The sequence below is a fragment of the Pelodiscus sinensis genome, chromosome 5 (assembly GCF_052426305.1).
Source record: "Pelodiscus sinensis isolate ZL-2025 chromosome 5, ASM5242630v1, whole genome shotgun sequence".
NCBI classification, from domain to species: Eukaryota; Metazoa; Chordata; order Testudines; family Trionychidae; genus Pelodiscus; species Pelodiscus sinensis.
Window position 1 is genome coordinate 123,427,011 of NC_143056.1, and position 19,394 is coordinate 123,446,404.

The 19,394-nt window shown below is 41.6% G+C and overlaps 2 protein-coding genes across 11 annotated transcripts in view; one reads left to right on the top strand and one right to left on the bottom strand.

The window, feature by feature from the left end:
* The window catches only part of PPP6R3 (protein phosphatase 6 regulatory subunit 3), a 144,853-nt gene extending 138,787 nt beyond the window's left edge, over positions 1-6,066 (top strand). For all 10 annotated transcript variants that reach the window (XM_075928324.2, XM_075928323.2, XM_075928320.2 and 7 more), the window contains one exon: positions 4,597-6,066. In XM_075928324.2, the coding sequence (XP_075784439.1) occupies positions 4,597-4,648 (52 nt within the window). In that variant the 3' untranslated portion in view covers positions 4,649-6,066. The remainder of the gene's footprint in view (positions 1-4,596) is intronic.
* Positions 6,067-8,613: 2,547 nt separating this feature from the next.
* The window catches only part of LOC112547202 (solute carrier family 9 member C1), a 384,240-nt gene continuing 373,459 nt past the window's right edge, over positions 8,614-19,394 (bottom strand). Inside the window, exons 25-27 of the mRNA XM_025188925.3 lie at positions 11,919-12,039; positions 10,562-10,623; positions 8,614-8,753 (exon numbers count right to left, since the gene is read on the bottom strand). Of these exons, the coding sequence (XP_025044710.1) occupies positions 8,703-8,753; positions 10,562-10,623; positions 11,919-12,039 (234 nt within the window). The 3' untranslated portion in view covers positions 8,614-8,702. The remainder of the gene's footprint in view (positions 8,754-10,561; positions 10,624-11,918; positions 12,040-19,394) is intronic.

Genomic DNA, 19,394 nt, shown 5'->3' on the forward strand with positions numbered 1-19,394 from the left:
GGGGTAGTGTAGACATACCCTGAGAGAGTTTCTTTGTGCCTCTTATCATAACTTAAAGCAAGGTCAGGATTTGGTTGTGCCAAGTAAATGGGATGTCCCTGGAATGGGATTGTTTCTCATACCAAAAAAAAAAAAAAAATCAGTAGGCTGCTGTAAAAGGGGCTGGCTGGGGGGGACACATCCCCATCCGGCACAGCCCAGTTCCCCCACGTCCTCACTGATTCCTACAGGAACGTTACTGGCTGTTCCCCTTTGTCAGGAAGAAAGGGGAAGTGCAGAGTTTGCTACATTCCTCACTCTGGCTGAGACATGCAGGGGGTGGATGAACCTGGACCTGCCCCAGCCAGAGGGACATACACCCCTCCTCTACCTGTGCCTGGTGGAGCTACAGCAGCCACTGAGAGGCACTTCTCCCCTGGCCCCAAGCTACTCCGGTGAGAGAGGGCTGGGGTAGTCCTCTCTTCCCAGGGCAGCCTGCATACTGAATCCCTCAGCGCCTGTCCCACTGCAGAGCAATGATTTAAATGAAACATGGACATGCTCGTTTTATTTTCCAAAAAACAAACTGAGTTAAGGACCAGAGCAATCTTCTAGTAAAGAAATGAAATGGAGGAGCCTGGAAGAGTTGTGATATCTGGGGATTAGTTTGAGGAGTGTCACGGAAGTATGATTATGATCCGGATCTGACAGACACCTCCTCTGCCTCTCTCCCAATGAGTAATATCAAAGGAAGGAGGTGCAGGTGTACATTGAGGTTCCAGTCAGCAACACTTTATTCCAGAATTGTGTAGGTTATGCTTGTAGCAGGGCCATCAGAAGACTTAGCTTTTATATCATGCTTTTCATCAGTAGATCTCAAATAACTTTATCTTTGTACCACTTTACAGATGGGGAAGCTGAAACAAAGTGATAAAGCGAGTTGCCCATGGTCACCAGAAGGCCAATGGCAGTGCTAGAAATAGTTCCAGTCCAATGATCTTTCCTCTAGGCCAAAGAGTTGCTTTATGATTCCTCAGTGGTCCTTTCCACTCCTGTACATTTTATTGTTGTGGAATGGGGATAATAGTTTAATATATGGTTGTTACAGTAACTTTAAGCCTCCAGAAGTGTGGTGTGTGTTTCCACATCCAGTTCTACCAATACCTGCAACATGTAGCCTTTCCCATCATTTTTCATGTCTGTCCACTTTCCCTTCTTCACCTACCAAATCCCATTAGATCATTAGCTATCATGATAGTTAATATATATAGGTAAGAAAAGTTGCTCTTTGGTGCCTCCTGCCCTATGCAGATGCATGCAGATATCACAGGCAGAAGCTTAGTCAAGGGCCACATGCAACACTGGTTATGTATCCCACGCTGTTGCATGAGCTGGGTCCCTCATTGCCACTAACCTCCTCCAGCTAAGATTCCTGCCCCCTTTTTAGCCAGGCTTTACTTGTTGTGTTACAGGTTCACCCAGTCTGCCTCTCCCTGCATTATGCTCAGGCCATTCCCTTTGCCCCTGTATGGCTCCTTCCCCACTCTGGCATGATAAATGTGGGAGTGGGGACCAGCAAAAGTACCCCAAAACCTTATCTTCCAGGCTTTGGTATAAAACTCTTCCCCCAAAATCTTAACCTAGATTTTGGGGATAAAATCCCACTGCCACCACCCAAGAATTGATAAGAAAATCAGGGGAGAGATCCCTTGGGAAATCTCAACCCTAAAGTACAAACCAGGACACACAAATTAACCAATGCCAGGTTAAGAAAATAAAAAAGAACGTTTATTATCAGTACAGTATTCCTGTTGCAAGCATAATGACTAGATAGAAAAATAACCAAGTAATATACTCATGGAGGAGAAACCCACCATAGGCCAGGAGCTTAGTTACAAAAGAGAGCAAAAAACATTTTTAAATGTACAGACATCAGATCCCATTTCCCAAACCGTAAAATGGATTTATCTAAACTTTACCCTACTTACAGAAGAGTGAAGAGTCTATTCTTGGAGGCAGACATTCTTTCTGCCCCCCTCAGTAGATGGAGAGAGAACTGCCCAGGACAAAGGAGGGAAAAATCAAAAATTCCTTTGTCCCAGTTTGAAATTCCTACCTACATTCCTATTGGGTGAATCTACCTGACTTAGGTAAGGTTAACCCCTTAGTTCCCAGGCTGCTGGCTAACCCTCATGATCATGACAGCCCCACCCAGAGATATGTATCTTAATTATTTTCTGGATTTAAGGTGTTTCAATTTATTGCCTTCATTCTTCCCATCCCAGCTCAAATGGAGAGGCAGAGAGGAGGAGTCAGGCCCCACCAAGAGTAGCAGGGGACATGAGAAGAATTCAAGGCCATTAGGCCCTCCTATCTCTCTACCCTGACTTTCTGCTACCTCATTGGCCAATCCCTCCTGTCTTCTCCTGTCCCCTCCCCTTTACCTGAACCCTCCTCCTTACCTCACCATCAGTTTCCATTTGTCCCCATCCCAGAATTCCTCTGTTCCTCACTGCAGACCCAACCCTCTTTTCCCTTAGTGGTTCAAGATTTGGTGACATTAATCTCCCTTCCCAACAAGCACATGCCTGTATAATTTGTTTTTATTTAAAAAATAACTCATGTGCCTTCTGCATATTCTGCTGTACTCACCACATTTCTTATATATTTTCAAAAAAAGGAAAATTGAAGTGGCATTTTTTTACCCAGCTATTTACAGGTGAATCTTACGCCTGGTCTACAGTGCACAGTCCATCTAATTGTGGTGCTCAGGGCTGTGAAAATTTAACTGCGTTGCACAGGAAGTGATGCTGACACAAGCCCTGTTATCAGGCAGGCAGAAGAATTCTTGGGTTGTGTTAGTTATTGCCTTTGAGAGGTGGCATTAATACAGCAATGAAAAAATCTGTTCTGTTGCTTGAGTCCCTGCATTATAATAGTGCAGCAGCAGCAGTAGCTGTTCCACTATAGTGTTTCTTGTGCAGACATGGCCTTAGGCATATGCTGCTAAGGGATGTGAATACGCCATTCCCCAAAGTGACTTAAATTGCATCAGTATAAGTGCTTATATGCACAGTGCTGTATTGCTGGTAGAGCGTCTACTTAAAACATAGTTTCTGCTGTTTGTGGAGGTGGTTATATTATGCTGGTTGGAGATATGTCCCGTCAGTGAGCATAGAACACCTTCATTAGGCATCCTGCAGCTGCATCAGTACTACTGCCAACATGTACATGTGGACATACCCTTAGATTTCACCTAAGGTGAGTTTCTGACTTCAGAGTTGCAGGCTCAGATTGGTGGCCCATTTGTTTCAATGAGATGTTCTCAACAGAAAGTGAATGCTCAATGAAGATGAGTGCAACTTGAAACAATGGCTCTGGGGTGTGTGAATTGTTCTGTTCATAGCAGTGAGCTTTCCTAAACTCCTAGGGAGACTTTGTGATGCATCAGTTTTACCTATTCTTAGCTCCTCACCCTAGTACCAGAAGTTTTCCATGGTGCATGCTTAGGGGCATGCCTGTTGTTGTAAGCTTCCCAGCCAGAAGGAGTCAGGGCTTCCTCCAATTCTGGCTCTCAGTGGAGTGGGGGATTAGGGGATACTCAGATACCCCTGAAAGGCAAACTCTGCTAGAACCTGGCTGGGGGTGGGAAGGAAGTCCCACATTCTGTCAGACCCATGAAGGCATAGGGTTTGAGGGCTCATACATTTCCAGAATGGACTCTGAATCCCAGCTTTACAGAGGACTGAGCTCAATCCCCCAGAAAAGCAAGCACCAAACCTGGCCAAGGGGAGGGTGTGTGTGCGTCATACCCTATTGACATGCTGGAGCTCTGCAGATTGTAATGAGCATACACTGTCCCTGCCCTCCTCATCCATCTTCTTGTCACTTCCATCACTCGTGTCCCAGTGTCTCATCAATGTCCTCTTGCTTCCTGTTCCCACCTCCTCTGCAACCCTTAATCACTTTCCCTTCCTGATGAGTATTAGCTTGTGTGGTTTCTTTTCAGAAACTAGCTTCAGCACCTCACGAGTGATCTGGTGTGCGCTGATTACATTTCCCCTTTGATAGAGGCAGATTGGAGAAATGTACTTTTTTTTTTAAATGTCAGAGTTCTTCCCTGGTTGGTGTTCAGATTCTGTGTCTAACAGATTACCACAGCCCAGATCTTGTGATGTAGAGTTTTCCAGACAGTTAGCCTCTTACTCTGTACATGTTCCATATACTCCACTAAGGGCATAAACAGGTGTACAAGCCTTTTCATGTACATAACCAAAGAAATAAAGTTTTTGTAGTAATGTTTCTAATTTGATGTCCCCCAAAGGGATTTTGTAGCCATTAAAAAAAAGTCAGCTTTAAACAAGAGAGCTGGTTTTAACCTTAACTGTAGTAAAGCTGTCAATCTGCTTCTGTTAATAAGAAAATGAAAAAGGACATAGCAGGGTTTTTCATTTTGTTTTATGGACACACTTGCTCTTTTCCATGACCCCAATTTTAAATTAATATGATTTAAACAAGTCATTAGACGTTCATTTGCTTGCTTTTACCCTTGATTGTGACGATTATACAGGTGCATTGGTTTTTTAATACACTTACACCCTCTTTTTGATTTCTTAGGACTGATCAACAAACCCTTTTAGGAGAAGCAACTGTTAATGGCCCTGTATGATATGTGATGTCTGCTGCTGTTGGCTGAAGAACACGAACTGATACCCAGGGGTTTTAGTGTTTCTCAAGGATTTCATCTAGAGCCTGTCAAAGCCAGTCACTGCTGCACTAATTTCGCAAGGGATCAGGACCAGCAACATTTATATTCTAGATTTTAAGACATTGTACAGAAATTCATAAGTGTAAAAAATATTGCACATTCAGAAATACCAATACTTTTTGCGTATGTTTATATGTATTGTTCTAAATAATGGGTGACCTGTGAAATAAGCTCTTGCCACCCAGGTAATGATAGTAGTGATACTATAGTTAAAATGGCTGTAAGAATAGTTTTATAAAAAAGAATACACAAATCTAATGTATTTGAGACATAACTATTTGACAATTAGTGTGACCAAAGTATTTAGCAGTTTTCATACATTTTTCACCTTGTTTAAAAAAAATTCATGTTTCTTCCAGGTTGGCAAAGAATTGTAGAACTGAAATGCCCCATAAATGTTATTTTGGTTGTTTTAGCTTACAAAAGTGATTTAAATAAGAATTTTTGGTGTTCCGCATTTTACAACAGTTTTTAATTGGTAATTGTTTTCTGTATTGTTTAAAACAGATCAAAAATGTAAGTCTATTGGTAGAGATTTTAAATATTTATTACTACAACTTAGGTGACAAATTGATGTTGCTGTAAAGCCATATGTTCTGTTAGTCTTGTTTGCTTGAAACAATACCTTACAGGTGAAACACTAGAATATTTGAAGTGCACATGGCTTGTTGTGTTTTTTAAAGTGATTCACCTATCTTTGAACCCATTCACTAAGATTTACTTTAATATACCAAACATACAATTGAACATTTTAGATTTAAAACACCATAATCCTGTTAGACAAGTCAACTAAGTGAAATGCCTGTTCTGCTAATGTAATTACAGTACATGCATTTTAAAAACCTAGTATTTTTAAAGTACAAATCAAAATTTGGCACCTGAGCATGTTAATTGTTACTTTCACTGTATTGATCTGTGTGAGGCTTTCATTTGTAAGTTCTAAACCAGTTTTTTCCTCTGCTGGTTTGTATATATAATGATTATGGAAACTAATTCTGTATAATTTATAATTTTCTATGTCGGTATAAAATTCCAACAGCCTTCTCAAACAAACAGAAGCAATATATTGTATATTGCCACATTGTCTGGTGAAAGGGTTAAAGTACTTCACCTCTTGCACTTTTAGATGCAAATCCATTTTTATTTCTGTAATAGGAAGTTATAGTCATTTATTTTTACATTGTTTTGTTTTCCTAACCAGTATTTAAAGCCAAAAGGATACTCTAAACAATGGCCAATGATTTATTTTAGAAAGTGTCCCAAGCAACGTGCCTAAACATTACATTGCATACAGAAATAAAAAAAAATGTATAATGGGATTTCCGTTAGTTCTTGTCTTGCATTTCATACATAATCTCCATAGAGAGATTCCAAGTAGCAAACCCCAAGAAATTACTTGAGCCATCTGGTGAAAACAAAGGCAAACCGCAATAATATGCAGAGTAAAAAAGGCCAACCAGTGTTGCTTGTTTGTGCATAAATGATGCAGGGTGAACCCACTCTTATTTAAAAAAATACACTTTCTATAAAATGGAATATTCTGACTTTAATCTTACTTCAAAGTAAGCAGTCCTGAATAAGTTTCACATGATGGTTTCAGAGTATTTTGAACGCAATACTTTAAGATGGGATATCTGCTAAATTTATCTTTGTTCCATTTTTGGGATTATTACTGATCCAGTTATCTCAGTACCAAAACCACCAACTTTGGCTCCAAGCTCAAGCTGTTGGTCAAAGCTGGATTCCAGGCATGGCTCACTCTTGGGGGATGGGGGGGCCGGTACACTATTTGTTTTTTAGTGACTACTTCTTCCCTATCAAGCAAAGAGACATGCAACCACATGGAGGTGGAGGAGTGTTTTGCCACAAGGTGGGGTGTTTACAGGGATTATGAAGATAAAATGTGATTTGAAACATGTCTGCATGTTCCTTTGCTTAGATAAGTGAGGTTTAAGACTACCTCACGTGATAATTTGAATGGGCTCCATCTTAATCATACTGTAAGTACTGATTGAGATTTTTTGGTAAATATTTGTAACTATTTTTAATTTGCTTTTTTAAAAATCTCTGTATCATCTGTATTGAGAGTTTAGTTTTTAGATTAAAGCAAAGTTTGAAATATCACTCAATTACCACAGAGTATTGCCTAACAGTGCTGCTTTTGTGGGAGTGCCAAAGGCTTGACAGTTGGCACTGTAAACTACTGTGAAAGACAGTAGTAGTATAAAGTAAAATTAAAAGATGAGGCTTTTTTCTGGTAGAAGGTATTTACTCCCAACAGGAAATTTCCTTACTTTGTCTGTTTCTGAATTAGGCAGCCTACTGCTGATTCAGATGCTTTTTCAGAGCTTCAACTCTTAGGATTATCTAAGAATGAAGTCAGGCTGCAGCTTTCCAAAACCCAATCTATAAGCATGAGCTATAATAACTTATAGGGGTTGGGTTTTTGAGCTGCAGTCATACTGTCTTTCTGATTCCTGATCCAATGAAGAGTTTTTAGCCTTGGTTAGTTGCTGGATGAAGCCTTAGGCCCTTACTTCAGTGGGAACTAAATTGCATGTTAAAGTATCTTGCTGAATTAGGATCTGAAAGATGAGATAATCAAGCTTCTCTCTGGAGATATCTGTTCCATGATAGATGGGTACCGTAACATTGTAGAAGGTAATTTATGTTGTAAATTCTTTGGAAAATAGCCCATTGCATTGCTGCCCTAGAACACTGTGTCTCTGACAGTACAAAGCAGCAAAGGAATATTCTCTTGCTTTTGTAAAGATTTTTATTACAAACATATTTCCTGTCAATACTTATTCCTTGTTCTCTACTGGCGCGCGCGCGCACACACAAAAAAAGAAGTAAGGGAACGAGCTTTGCTCAGAACAGAAGCATGTCTTCAACACATTTTCTACTCTAAGTCTGCATATGTAAGTGCCTCTTTTCTTACCTGGTCATAATCTCAATTTGAGGCTCTTTCAGTTTTAGAGGTTAAAACCAGGGTATTCTAAATTCTCCTTAGTGAATCTTCAGTAGTATTCAGAGCAGTTGCCGTAGCAGTTTCAGAACAGTTAGAATCACTGCAGCCCATCCTTCAATGTGTGATGAACCAGAGTGAGAGGATATGCAAAACCATGCAGTTCTCTTCAGCCCTCTCAGAAGCGTGGCTTCTCCAAACATCTATTGTCAGAACAGCCTCCAATTGATAAAATAGCTTACACTTTTTTGTTCTTTTGGCTGTACCTAGCATTCTGTCTTCGGTCCCCTTCTCTGTTCCCTCTATATCTAATCTTATCTAGAAACAAAAATTCAACTACCATTGCTGCCTTGTGATAACCCAAATGCATTACGGGCTAATACAAGTTTAACTTTTCTTGTTACTGATTAAGTAGGTTTTGAATTTTGCTTTCATTATGAAGTTCTCCCATTGACTGATATTGTCCTGCAGTAATGTAGGAAAGACTTTCAACAGATCTGTGTAGCCTTCAGAGCCACTGAGATGGCTTCTTGATAATATCAGAAAACAATCCTTTTACCAACTGCCACTAAGGCACAGTATGGGTCTAGGTTACTGCAAATAAGTGCTTTGTGCAAATGAGGTGCTGTGTACAAACTTATTTCTTAAAAATTTTAATATCGTTATATGGTGTCAGTTACATATAGACTAAAAACATCTGAAACATTTTGATAGCTTTGAAAGGTTTACTAGCAAAGTATAAATATAGCTTTGTAAATTCTGTACTGCTAATGCTACTCTATTCTAAGGAAAATTCAATTCTGTAATGAAACTTGTATAGAATGCTAAAGGAGATGCATCTGAACAAACTAGATTTCACAATAAAAATGGAAATCACTTATATTAAAAAAAATAACATTAGGGTATTTGGTTCTAATAGACTCTAACCTCTTCTGCTTCCACAACTTTCTCCTGTGGTGGTGGATGATACTGGTGCACTTTTACCCTTCACAAGACTGACACACTGATGGACTGTCCTGGAGTTAACACATCAGTGTCCTGTATGAAGAGTGCAATTATTTTAAAAATACTTCTTGCATTATTTGAATTGAAATGACACGCACTATATGGCCTTTCTGTAATTTGAAACAAAAATATAACTAATAACGCTTCATCCAGTTCTGTGGCTGTCGCACCCTCCACCCCTAAACTGCAATTCAGCATATTAAATTGGAAAACTAGTTCCTATAGATCAATTCCTAGCACTTAAACATCCTTGCCTCCAGGAAACCATATATTTTCTGCCCTTCACAAAAATCACTGGGGAAAAAGCAAGTACTGAACTATGTTTGGAAGGTCATCAAAATGCAGTTCTTTAGTCTGAAAGTGTTTTGTTTAGGAGGAATATTCACTTAGCATAGCTTGAGGAAGAAAACCCAGCAAATTGGAAAAAATAAGGAATCTGAGATTCTTATTCCCTGCCATGTAGTTAGTGATTTGAACAAGGACCTTATGAGCAAAAGTGGTAAATTATATGCTGATATGCATATTTTGGATCCATGGATTTTGAAAGACTCCAGGATGGCTATAGGGGTACCACCTTAGCTAGTATCTACTGTCACCTATATCATTCAGAAGCTGGCACATTTTCTGTTATAACATTTATTGGTGTGGCTCCTTCTTTAGTAAGTCCCAAAGTTAACAGCATTCATTGTCAAAACTGTCTTTTTCCTGTCATGAGCAGAGCACTGCAAGAATGGGTAGATTAAGGACCTTATGAAAGTCTGGTTTGTCCCAGACCAGCCCTGACTCTCCCGTTCTGGCCACTGGGACTTGGACCAGGCTGAGGCCACAGATGGACCGGCTCTCTTTGGCTGCTGGGGGCGGTTGGGCTGGGCCAAGACTGGCTGGTCTGGATCTCTCCCTCTGGCTGTTATGAGGGGAGAGGGGCAGTAAGTGGACCAGGCCAAGGTAGGCCTGGCTTGCTTTCCGGCTGCCAGGAGGGCCCAGGCTGAGTCCTCTGCCTCTCCCCGCCAGGCAAGATCTGAGGCTGCCCTGGCCCTGAGCCCCTTCCCCCCCCCCCATTTCCCCTCCCTAGCTCTGGCTCTTCCTCACTCCTGGCTGCTGGGGAGGGAAGGGAGCTCCAAGGCCAGGCCCCACACTGTCCCTCTGGCCACCAGAGACGGGGCCAGTTCCGGGTCTCACCAGGCCCCATGTGCTTCCCCTAGCCCCTGGGGAATGAGGAGGAGGGAGGCTGCAGTGTGGCAGCTGAGCACTGGAGAAAGGGGAAGGAAGAGACAGGTGGGACAGACTGACGTGGTGATGTCACTCCATTGTCCCACGGGAAAAGTATTTTTATATAGAGAGATTATCAAGAGTTTTTTGGAGTTGCGAGAAGGAAGAAATAAGATTTAAATAAGCAAGATTTTTAAGACTTGTTAAAAGCATATTAAAGGGGTGTTTGTCGGTATCATTAAACATTTTTACTATATAATTAGTTTAATTCTTCACCTGTCCATATATACAACAATGGAATATCTGAAGCTGGGGAATTTCTACTACAGGATCTTCAGTTTAGCTGATAGCCGAAGTCTGCTCCTCATGGGACCTAGGGCACACCTATGTCTCAGCCTTTGCCTGCATGAAGGAATGACTATCTATTACACTATATAAAGAGGGCAAGAATCTTTTTATGTTGTCCTGTTCTTCTGCTTACACTTAGACATTTGTAATGACTGCTTTTTTAGAAATATAAAAATGAGTATAATTTCCTAAAGAGTGAAAATTATTGTTGTATCTGTCTTGTACAGTATTCTTAATGTACCTGTTTCAAAAACAGATTTATATTTGGTATGTTTTAAACTTACAGCATCTGGGCGTAGTGAATGCTGATTGCTACCATCTGTTTTCACAGTATTTCCAACAGTAGCTGTGTATGCAAGAAGAAAATACTATATTAGCTATATTACATAAACAATCTATTCAAGTTCAATTGGCCTAAACTTTGGTGATTTGTGGGATTAATAGAAACCAGTGTGCCTCGTATGCCCTATACTGGCAACCGGTTTGGGGATAGACAGTTTACATGTCAATACCATGGGATGTGCTTAGATATGGGTTATAAGTCCCTTGTAATTGTCATTTTCACAGTTTTCATGTGTGGTTTGCATAGTTTGTTGTTTACTTCCTGCCAAACCCCTCAACATTACACTGCACATGCATTGCTTCCTGATGTTACCTCAGCACTTCACTGGAGGTCAAACTCAAGACAGCAGAGAAACAAGCAAGAGAATAAGGCCTCGTTCCCCATTGAGAGACTATACAAGCTGGGGAGTAGAACGCTGCTCCCTCATGGCAGACAAGCTGTAACTACACAGTCTGACAATTTTTTTGTCCTTAGACTGTCTAAAATGGGGCTACTCCTACACATGTAAACCTCTATTGGTATAATGTTTCCTGCTTTATTAGCTGCTCTCTGGAACATAACCCTACTGATGACTCATGGAGGAAGGTGTTTGTTACAGATCAACATAAAATGTGTGTGATCTTTTTTAAAATGTAAAACATAATTTTAAAAAGTATAATTAAGACTGAAAAGTCATTTGCTCAAAAGTTAAGATTTGTCAGAATACAGATTGCCCCTTCATTGATGGCTGAAACAGAAGGGTGGCTAGGAAGCAGATGCATAGATAAATGCCAGGAAAGGCCATTATGTCTGTTCCATTCAATGCTGGCCATCACCTTTCACTCAGTGCAAATCTATACTACTATGCAGCATCAGTGCTACTGTACTGCTGTAGAGTGTCTTGTGAAGACTTGCTATGCCTATGAGGGAATGCTCCCCAATTAGTATAATTATTCTAATTCTGTAAGATGCAGAAGCTATATTGGTGGGAGGTGCTTTCCTGTTGACAACCCCAATGGAAAACGTGTGTTACTGGGGTGGGGGGGGAAGGGAGATTTCACACCTCTGAGTGACCTGTTGGATAACTTATTCAGTAATGTAGAATTGCCCTCAGTTACCTCTGTGTTCAGACCAAAGTTAGTGTTTGACTGAAGCAGGTGTGGAGAGGCAATTATACTTTAGTTTTTCCATCTTCAGTTTTTGCTATGTCACCAATAGTATTCTACTTCCAATGTTTCATTTGTCTGCAACTAAGTGCTAAATATCATGTATTTTTACACAAGCAATTACATGAATCTGAGCCAAAAATTCTTCCTCACCTTGTCTCCGCATAGATGAATGGTATTGACAAACATTACTACATCTTCTACTACTCTTCCTCTTCACACTGGTAGCAGTTCGTACAATTAGCAGTTTTGTTACTGCAGCAGTGCCTTGTACCTAAAGTATCATGAGAACCAAAATTTAGTATAGAAAACCACAACACTACAATCCCCTTACAAAATCCAATCAATGCATTGCATTTTGGGCTTGTGTATTACCTGTCTTCATCCTTCCTGTAGTTCTTGCTGCTGGTTGTACTACATTTTGTCCAAATTATATGTTGGAGGCATAAAGAGCTAGACACAGTCTTACTGATTCATTTTTTTATGATAACTCAGTCTAAGTTTAACACCATCTGAAATTCACCCATTCTTCTACCCAGAAAATGTTCTTTGTTCGGATCTAGTTTTAAACGAGGGGTGGGAAACTTTTTTGGTTTGGGAGCTGTTGATCAGTGTTCCCTTTAATATTTTTCCACCCATAAGTGTAATGAGTTTTGCCTTGTGCACCAATGTTCACATCATATGTGCATGTTTGTACATTGCCACCATGGCACCCACCAGTTACTAACACACACACACACATATATAATATACATATATAAAATGAAATTGTCATGGAAGAAAAAATACCAAAACAAGGGATAATTAACAAGGTGCAGGACCCTCCACACACCCTGAAAACCATTCAGCTTGGCACCTAGTCACACTCCCACCAAGCCTTGCTCCCACTGTGCCTGCATTTATGGGCCAACCCCTGGGCCCCCATGCTGTGCACCTTTTACAACTAGTCCTGCAATGTGTGAGCTTTGCCCCTATCTTCTGCACAGTGCCCCCTTTATCCCAACATCTGCACTTTTCTCCCAGCCCAAAGTATAATTGTTAAAGCATAAAAAAAATGCATTATCCCTCACCATTGACTCTAAAAGCTCATTCTGCAGTTGCACGTTAATGACATTCAGAAGATGGATTTAGGAATATCACCAGAAAATTTCATCCAGCCTTTTTCTTCAATTCACATTGCTACACAGTACATAATCTAACTATTGATTACATTTTGTATAGTATCTGCAGGCTTTAGACCCCCTTGTGAATAACAGAAAAGTCCCTTTAATATATAATCAACAACTGCGTATTGATTTAGCATCAATACAAAATAATAAATATTCATTAAGAAATTGTTAGGTGCCTATGCATTCAGAGTGTATATGCGTGTGTGAGAGAGAGAAATTCTGTATTTTTGCATTTGTTTTTTTCTTCCTTGAGTGTAGATCTTACATTTGTTCATGATGAATTTTGATATACTCCAGTTCTCTAATTTATCAAGATCCTTTTGAATTTTAGTTCTGTCTTTCACAATATTTGCAACCCTTCCCCTGACCAACTTTGTATAACCTGCAAATTTGATTAATATGCTCTCATTCCTACATCCAGGATCATTACTAAAGATAGTAAACAACACCAATTCCAGAATATATCCCTGTGGGACCCTACTACGGACCTTCTTCCAATCTAACATTGTCCCGTTAATACCTTATCATGAGGCGAACTGCGGTGGCCGCCTCAGGTGCCAGACTGTGTGTGGGGGGGTGCCACTAGGACCCAGAATGTAGAAAATTGTGTCTGCTGCTGGTACATGTGTATTCTCTCTACAGTACCATAAGAGGAGTAGAACAGGAAGAAGGCAGAATTGAGAACTTTCAAAGTTTTGGCCCAAGTGAGGGGACATGGGGGCATCATTTGAACTCCCCGTCTCAGGTGCCAAAATGTTGTGGGCTGGCCCTGCATTAATACCTACTTCTCCCAAACACTAGAATATTCATCAGTTGCCATCAGTTAGCACATAGTGTTATCTGAGGTAGCATAGTCATTTCATGCCCTATAGTAAATTTTGGCAAATTCTGATTTTAAATGAGGAACACTGTAACAGCGATAAAAGACATGTCTTCACCAACAGAGGCAAATGACATGAGGCTATCAACAGAAAACTGATAGAGATGCAGCCGTGTTAGTCTGGTCTAGCTGAAACAAAAGACAGAACTATGTAGACTTTTAAAGACTAACAAGATGGTTTATTAGATGATGAGCTTTTGTGGGCCAGACCAACTTCCTCAGATCAATATGTGGAAGAAAATCGGAACAACCATATATACCAGAGTGATATAATCAAAAAAATGCTTGGTAGAGATGACAGGGACCAGAAACTTCAGGATCTCTACCAAGCATTTTTAAACCTCAATTACCCACCTGGAGAAATAAAAAAACAAATTGAAAGAGCCAGACGAATACCCAGAAACCATCTACTTCAAGGCAGACCTGGGAAAACCAACAATAGAACACCACTTGTCATCACCTATAGCTCCCAACTTAAACCCATCCAACACATTATCAATAAACTACAACCTATAATGGAACAGGATACTACACTCCGAGAGGCTCTGGGAGACAGACCCATAGTCTCCTATAGACAACCATCTAACCACAGGATGATTCTTACCAACAACCACAGGACATACCACACTAATACCAACCCTGCCTGGAACTTTCTCTTGCAACAAACCCTGTTGCCAGCTTTGTCAACATATTTGCTGACACCATTATTGGACCTAACCATGCCAGTTACAAGATCAAGGACACATATTCCTGTTCATCCAGAAATATAATTTATGCCATCATGTGCCTAAAGTGTCCATCTGCTATGGACATTGGACAAACTTCTCAGACACTTCGCCAAAGAATCAATGCACACACAACAGACATAAGACTCTCTCAGAGAGAGAAAACTGTTGCCTGCCATTTCAACCAGACTGACCATTCCCTCAATGACCTTAAAACATGCATATTGCTTCACAGAGACTTTAACTCCAGACTTCAATGAGAAGCTTCAGAATTGTCATTCATGCTTAAATTTGACTCTTTATGTATGGGTTTAAACAAAGACTCTATCTCATCCATTACAAAGATAGCTTCTCCAATTATCACCCCCTAATGGCATTACTTCACAGAAACTTCCCCTATTATCACCCCTATGCCATTACCTCACAGACACTAACCTACCCCCTTCATCCCCACTCTGTTCTAAAATTTGATTTGTCAATTTCACATGCGTGGGGCAGGAGATTGGGGTGCAGAGTCTGGGAGGCAGTATAGGTGTAGTAGAAGAGCATGCAGTAGGGGACTGGTGCAGGAGACAGTATGGGGTCTAAGGGAGTTTGGGTGAAGGAGGGGATTATGACCTGAGGGCAGGAGATTGGGGTGCAGAGTCTGGGAGGCAGTACAAGTGCAGTAGAAGATTCTGGTCTGGAGGAGAGATAGATGTAGGAGTGAGTTCAGGGTCTATGAGGGGCTTGAGAGGGAGAGGGCATAAAGTTTGGGAGAGGGGATTAGGGTGCAGGATCTGGGAGAGTGTGGGGGTGCAAGAGAGAATTCTGGCATGGGGGAAGAGCATTGGAAGGGATGCAGGGTTTGGGAGGAAATTGGGGGTGGTAGGTCAGAAGCAGGATCTGGCTAGGAGGTGCTTACCATAGCTGCTCTTGGTCAACAGCACTCTCAAGCAAGCTTCCCTGCCTGCTAATAGCCCCTCACTGGCTGTTCCATGAGATGGTCTGTGCTGGGGTGGGAGGGAACATTTGGACACTTCCTCCCCTTCCCCTCCCCCCCAACAAAATCTCTCAGCTCCTATTGGCTGGAAACTGGTCAATGGGAACATAGAAATTGTGCTGAATTGCTCCTGCCCCCAGTATAACAGGAGCTGAGAAATTCTGCTGGGGTGTGGGAGCCTCCACCCTCCCACAGTGGAGAAAACAACAGGGAGCAGCTTGGCACTTTGAGTGGTGCTGCTCTGTGCCAAAGAATTGGGTGGGCTGGATTAAAAGGATTGTCAGAGCAGATCTGGCCCATGGGCCAATAGCCTGCCCACCCTAATTCCAGTTTTCAGTCCATGCATTCTTTTAAAAGCCCATGAGAGCTGTTGTAGTTCTTACTGACTCGCTAAGGTATTCCTAAAAGTCCTGCATACTTGACAAGTCTAGAAAGTGGAACTTGAGATATAGCCTTGCTGACCCTACAGTCTCCCAGTTCCTTCTTACTGGTCACAGCAGCGGGAATCTCCTGTTCTTGTGATTAGGAAGCACTTCCAGCAGCAGTTTTTTTATACATAGTTTCAGTAGTTGTAGTTATAGTGTAGATATACTAGTAAGATAGTTAAGGGGATTTAACTCTTCTTTTTTCTTTCCTCATTTCAGGACATATCTCAGTTCCCAAAGTACAAGTCTTGCCAGTCTTGTGGCAAGTTTATGCCTAAAAGTACTCAGTATACCAACTGTTCAAAGTGTCTAGGTGAGGGCCATAAAAAAGATAAGTGCTGCATCTGCAAGACTTTTTGACCACGGACATGTAAGGATCATGAGCAGAGACTTAGGATGTGTATGCTAGCCACAGGAATCACTATGAGGTGAAATTCCTGGGTACAAGTCTCTGGCTTATCACAAGAGGTCCAACCGACTCTACAGGACTTGCCTTTCAAGGGGCCTACCTTTATTTTTGGAAAAAACAGACATGAGACTCATAGCTTAAAAATCTCCAGGGCCTCTTTGAAGGCCCTGATCATACTCATCCTTGCCCCACAACACAGACATTTTAGACTGCAGCCCACAGCTTATCATACCAGTCTCTGAACCACCAGGACTCTTCCCATAAGAAATTCTGTAGTGGCAGGAAATGACATCATCCATCCTTTCTCTGGCCAAGGATTTAGCCTGCATAAATCTTCCTCCATCTCTAAACAAGACTTTTGAAAGTGTGCTCGAGGATGATGTACCAGTCCCCCCTCTGGATTCAAATGAGCTTACCTTTACTGACTACACCCTTTTTACCCTGCCGGGTCCCATATTACCATGGACCATTGGGTACTTGGCACAGTAGAGAGGAGATACTCCATCCAATTTCCCTCTTTCCCACTCTTCCACCCCCCTTTCCTATTCCTTTTCAGATACTCTTCTCATGAGCAACTCCTTATACAGGAAGTGAAATCACTTCTATCTCTAGGGGCAGTAGGGGAGGTTCCTCAGGAGCATCGGCTCAAAGGATTTTACTCTCAGTATTTCCTAATATCAAAGGCCAAGCTCATTCTCAACCTGCAAGAACTCAACATGTTTGTGAAGAAACTCGAGTTCCACATGGTATTCCTCATCTCCATTATCCCATCCCTCGATTCAGTGGACTAGTATCCAGTGGACTAGAATGCTGCAATCTAAAGGACCCATATTTTCATATAGCTATCATTCCACATCACAGGAAATATCTCTGATTTGTCATGAGCATCAGCCACTAATTCATGGTCCTGCCATTTGGCCTGTCTTCATCCCCTCAGATCTTCATGAAATGCATGGTAGTTGTGGCAGTGTTACTATCCAAATGACACATGCAAGTGTTCCTATACCTGGACTACTAGTTGATCAAAGGCTGCTCAAGATATAATGTGGAGATGCAAATCCAGTTGGTCAGAGCAACTATCAACAGCTTAGGCCTTCTTCTGAATGAGGCAAAATCTGTTCTATCCCATGTTCAGAGGACAGAGTTTTTTAAGAGTGGTCTTAAATTTGATCCAAGCCATGGCTTATCTACCAAAGTCCAGATATCAGGCCTTGAGCAACATCACCACAACCTCTCACTGTTCCCCACCGCGACAGCAAAGAACAGCTTCAAACTTCTCGGACTCATGGCCACTTGCACCTACATAGTTCAGTATGCCAGGCACAAGCTATGACGGACCCCTTCCCCCATGCTTTAAGAAATGGATTTATGGACACAAATATGCATAACCCGAAGATGCTTGTAACAAATTGCCTCATATAACCTATCAATCTTAATGTCTTAATCCACTGGGTCTGTATATCTTACTTTGGTGTATCTATCATTCTTGTGTGTAAAGTTAGATATATGGCACATGGAATGGTTTATGGTTTTTAAATGCACAAAGGAAAGCCATCAAGGATGCCTCGATATCTGGGCAATCATATATAAGCAGCCCCTTTGGTCCTTTAAGTCTTAGCAGTGGTTGGTCCTAGGAAGTCATGTGACCTCCCTAACTGGTAGGGACTGGCCAGGTAACTTCCCATGTAAAAAAGCATGCCAGACCTTTTACTCACTCATAGTGGGACACTGTGTATCTGTAATGACAGACAATACAATGACAATGTTCTACATCAACAAACAGGAGTGCTCATTCCTCACTCCTGCGCAGATAAGCCCTTCTCCTATGAGCCTTCTGTATAGACTATTCAGTGCACTGATAGAATCTTACTTAGAACAAGCTAGCGGACCATTACATCAGGTCTTTCCACAAACATAATCCAGATGTGGCCAATTTGTTCTTCCAAAGGTGGGACCCTTCCCAAGTGGACTTATGTGCCACATATCACAATAAGAAGTATCACCTGTTTTGCTCATTTCAGAATCACAGTCTGAGATACTATGGCAATTCATGCCTTGTATGGTGGAGTCACTTTCTCTACAACTTCCCACCAATTACAGTGGTTCACAGAACACTCCTAAAAATCAAGAGGGACTGAGCACAGGTCATAGTAATAGCGCTAGCCTGGCTTCACAGCTTTAGTACACATTTCTCCTGGACTTGTCACTGGAAGTGCCAATAGCACTTCCTCTTTACCCAGGCTTGACGCAAGACTAAGGCCATTTATCATCCAAACCTTGAATCCTTACACTTCACAGCTTCGAAGATCCATGGCTGAATCCTAGCAGATCTAGGGAAGTGATTATTCCCCTTTATTTAGCACTGGTCAGGTCACATCTGGAGTGTTGTGTCCAGTTCTGGGACTTCTACTACAGAAAGGACGTGGACATATTGGAGAGAGTCTAGCAGAGGGCAGCAAAAATGTTTGGGGGCTGGGGTACATGACTTATGAGGAGAGACTGAGGCATTTGGGTTTATTTAGTCTACAAAAATGAAGTGGGGATGTTGATATCAGCCTTCAACTACCTGAAAGGGGTGGGGAGGAGTTCCAAAGAGGATGGAGAAAGGCTGTTATCAATGGTGACAGATGGCAGAACGAGGAGGAATAGTCTCAAATTGTAGTGGGGTAGGTCTAGGTTGGATATTAGGCAAAGCTATTTCACTGGGAGGGTGGTGAAGCACTAAAATGGGTTACTTAGGGAGGTGGTGGAATCTCCAACCCTAGAGGTTTTTAAGGTCAGGCTTGCCAAAGCCCTGGTGGGATGATTTAGTTGGGATTGGCACTACTTTTATCAGGAGATTGGGCTCAATGGCCTCCTGAGGTCTCTTTCAACCATATGATTCTATGATTTTCTGCTCTGATCAGGTTCAGCAGGTCCTCATGGTCAGCAGGAAACCTTCCACAAGGGCTACCTACCTAGCTAAGTGGAAAAGGTTTTCTGTTTGGACGTCACAGCTTGATTCGTCTTCTGTATTAGCACTGCTCCCACATGTCCATG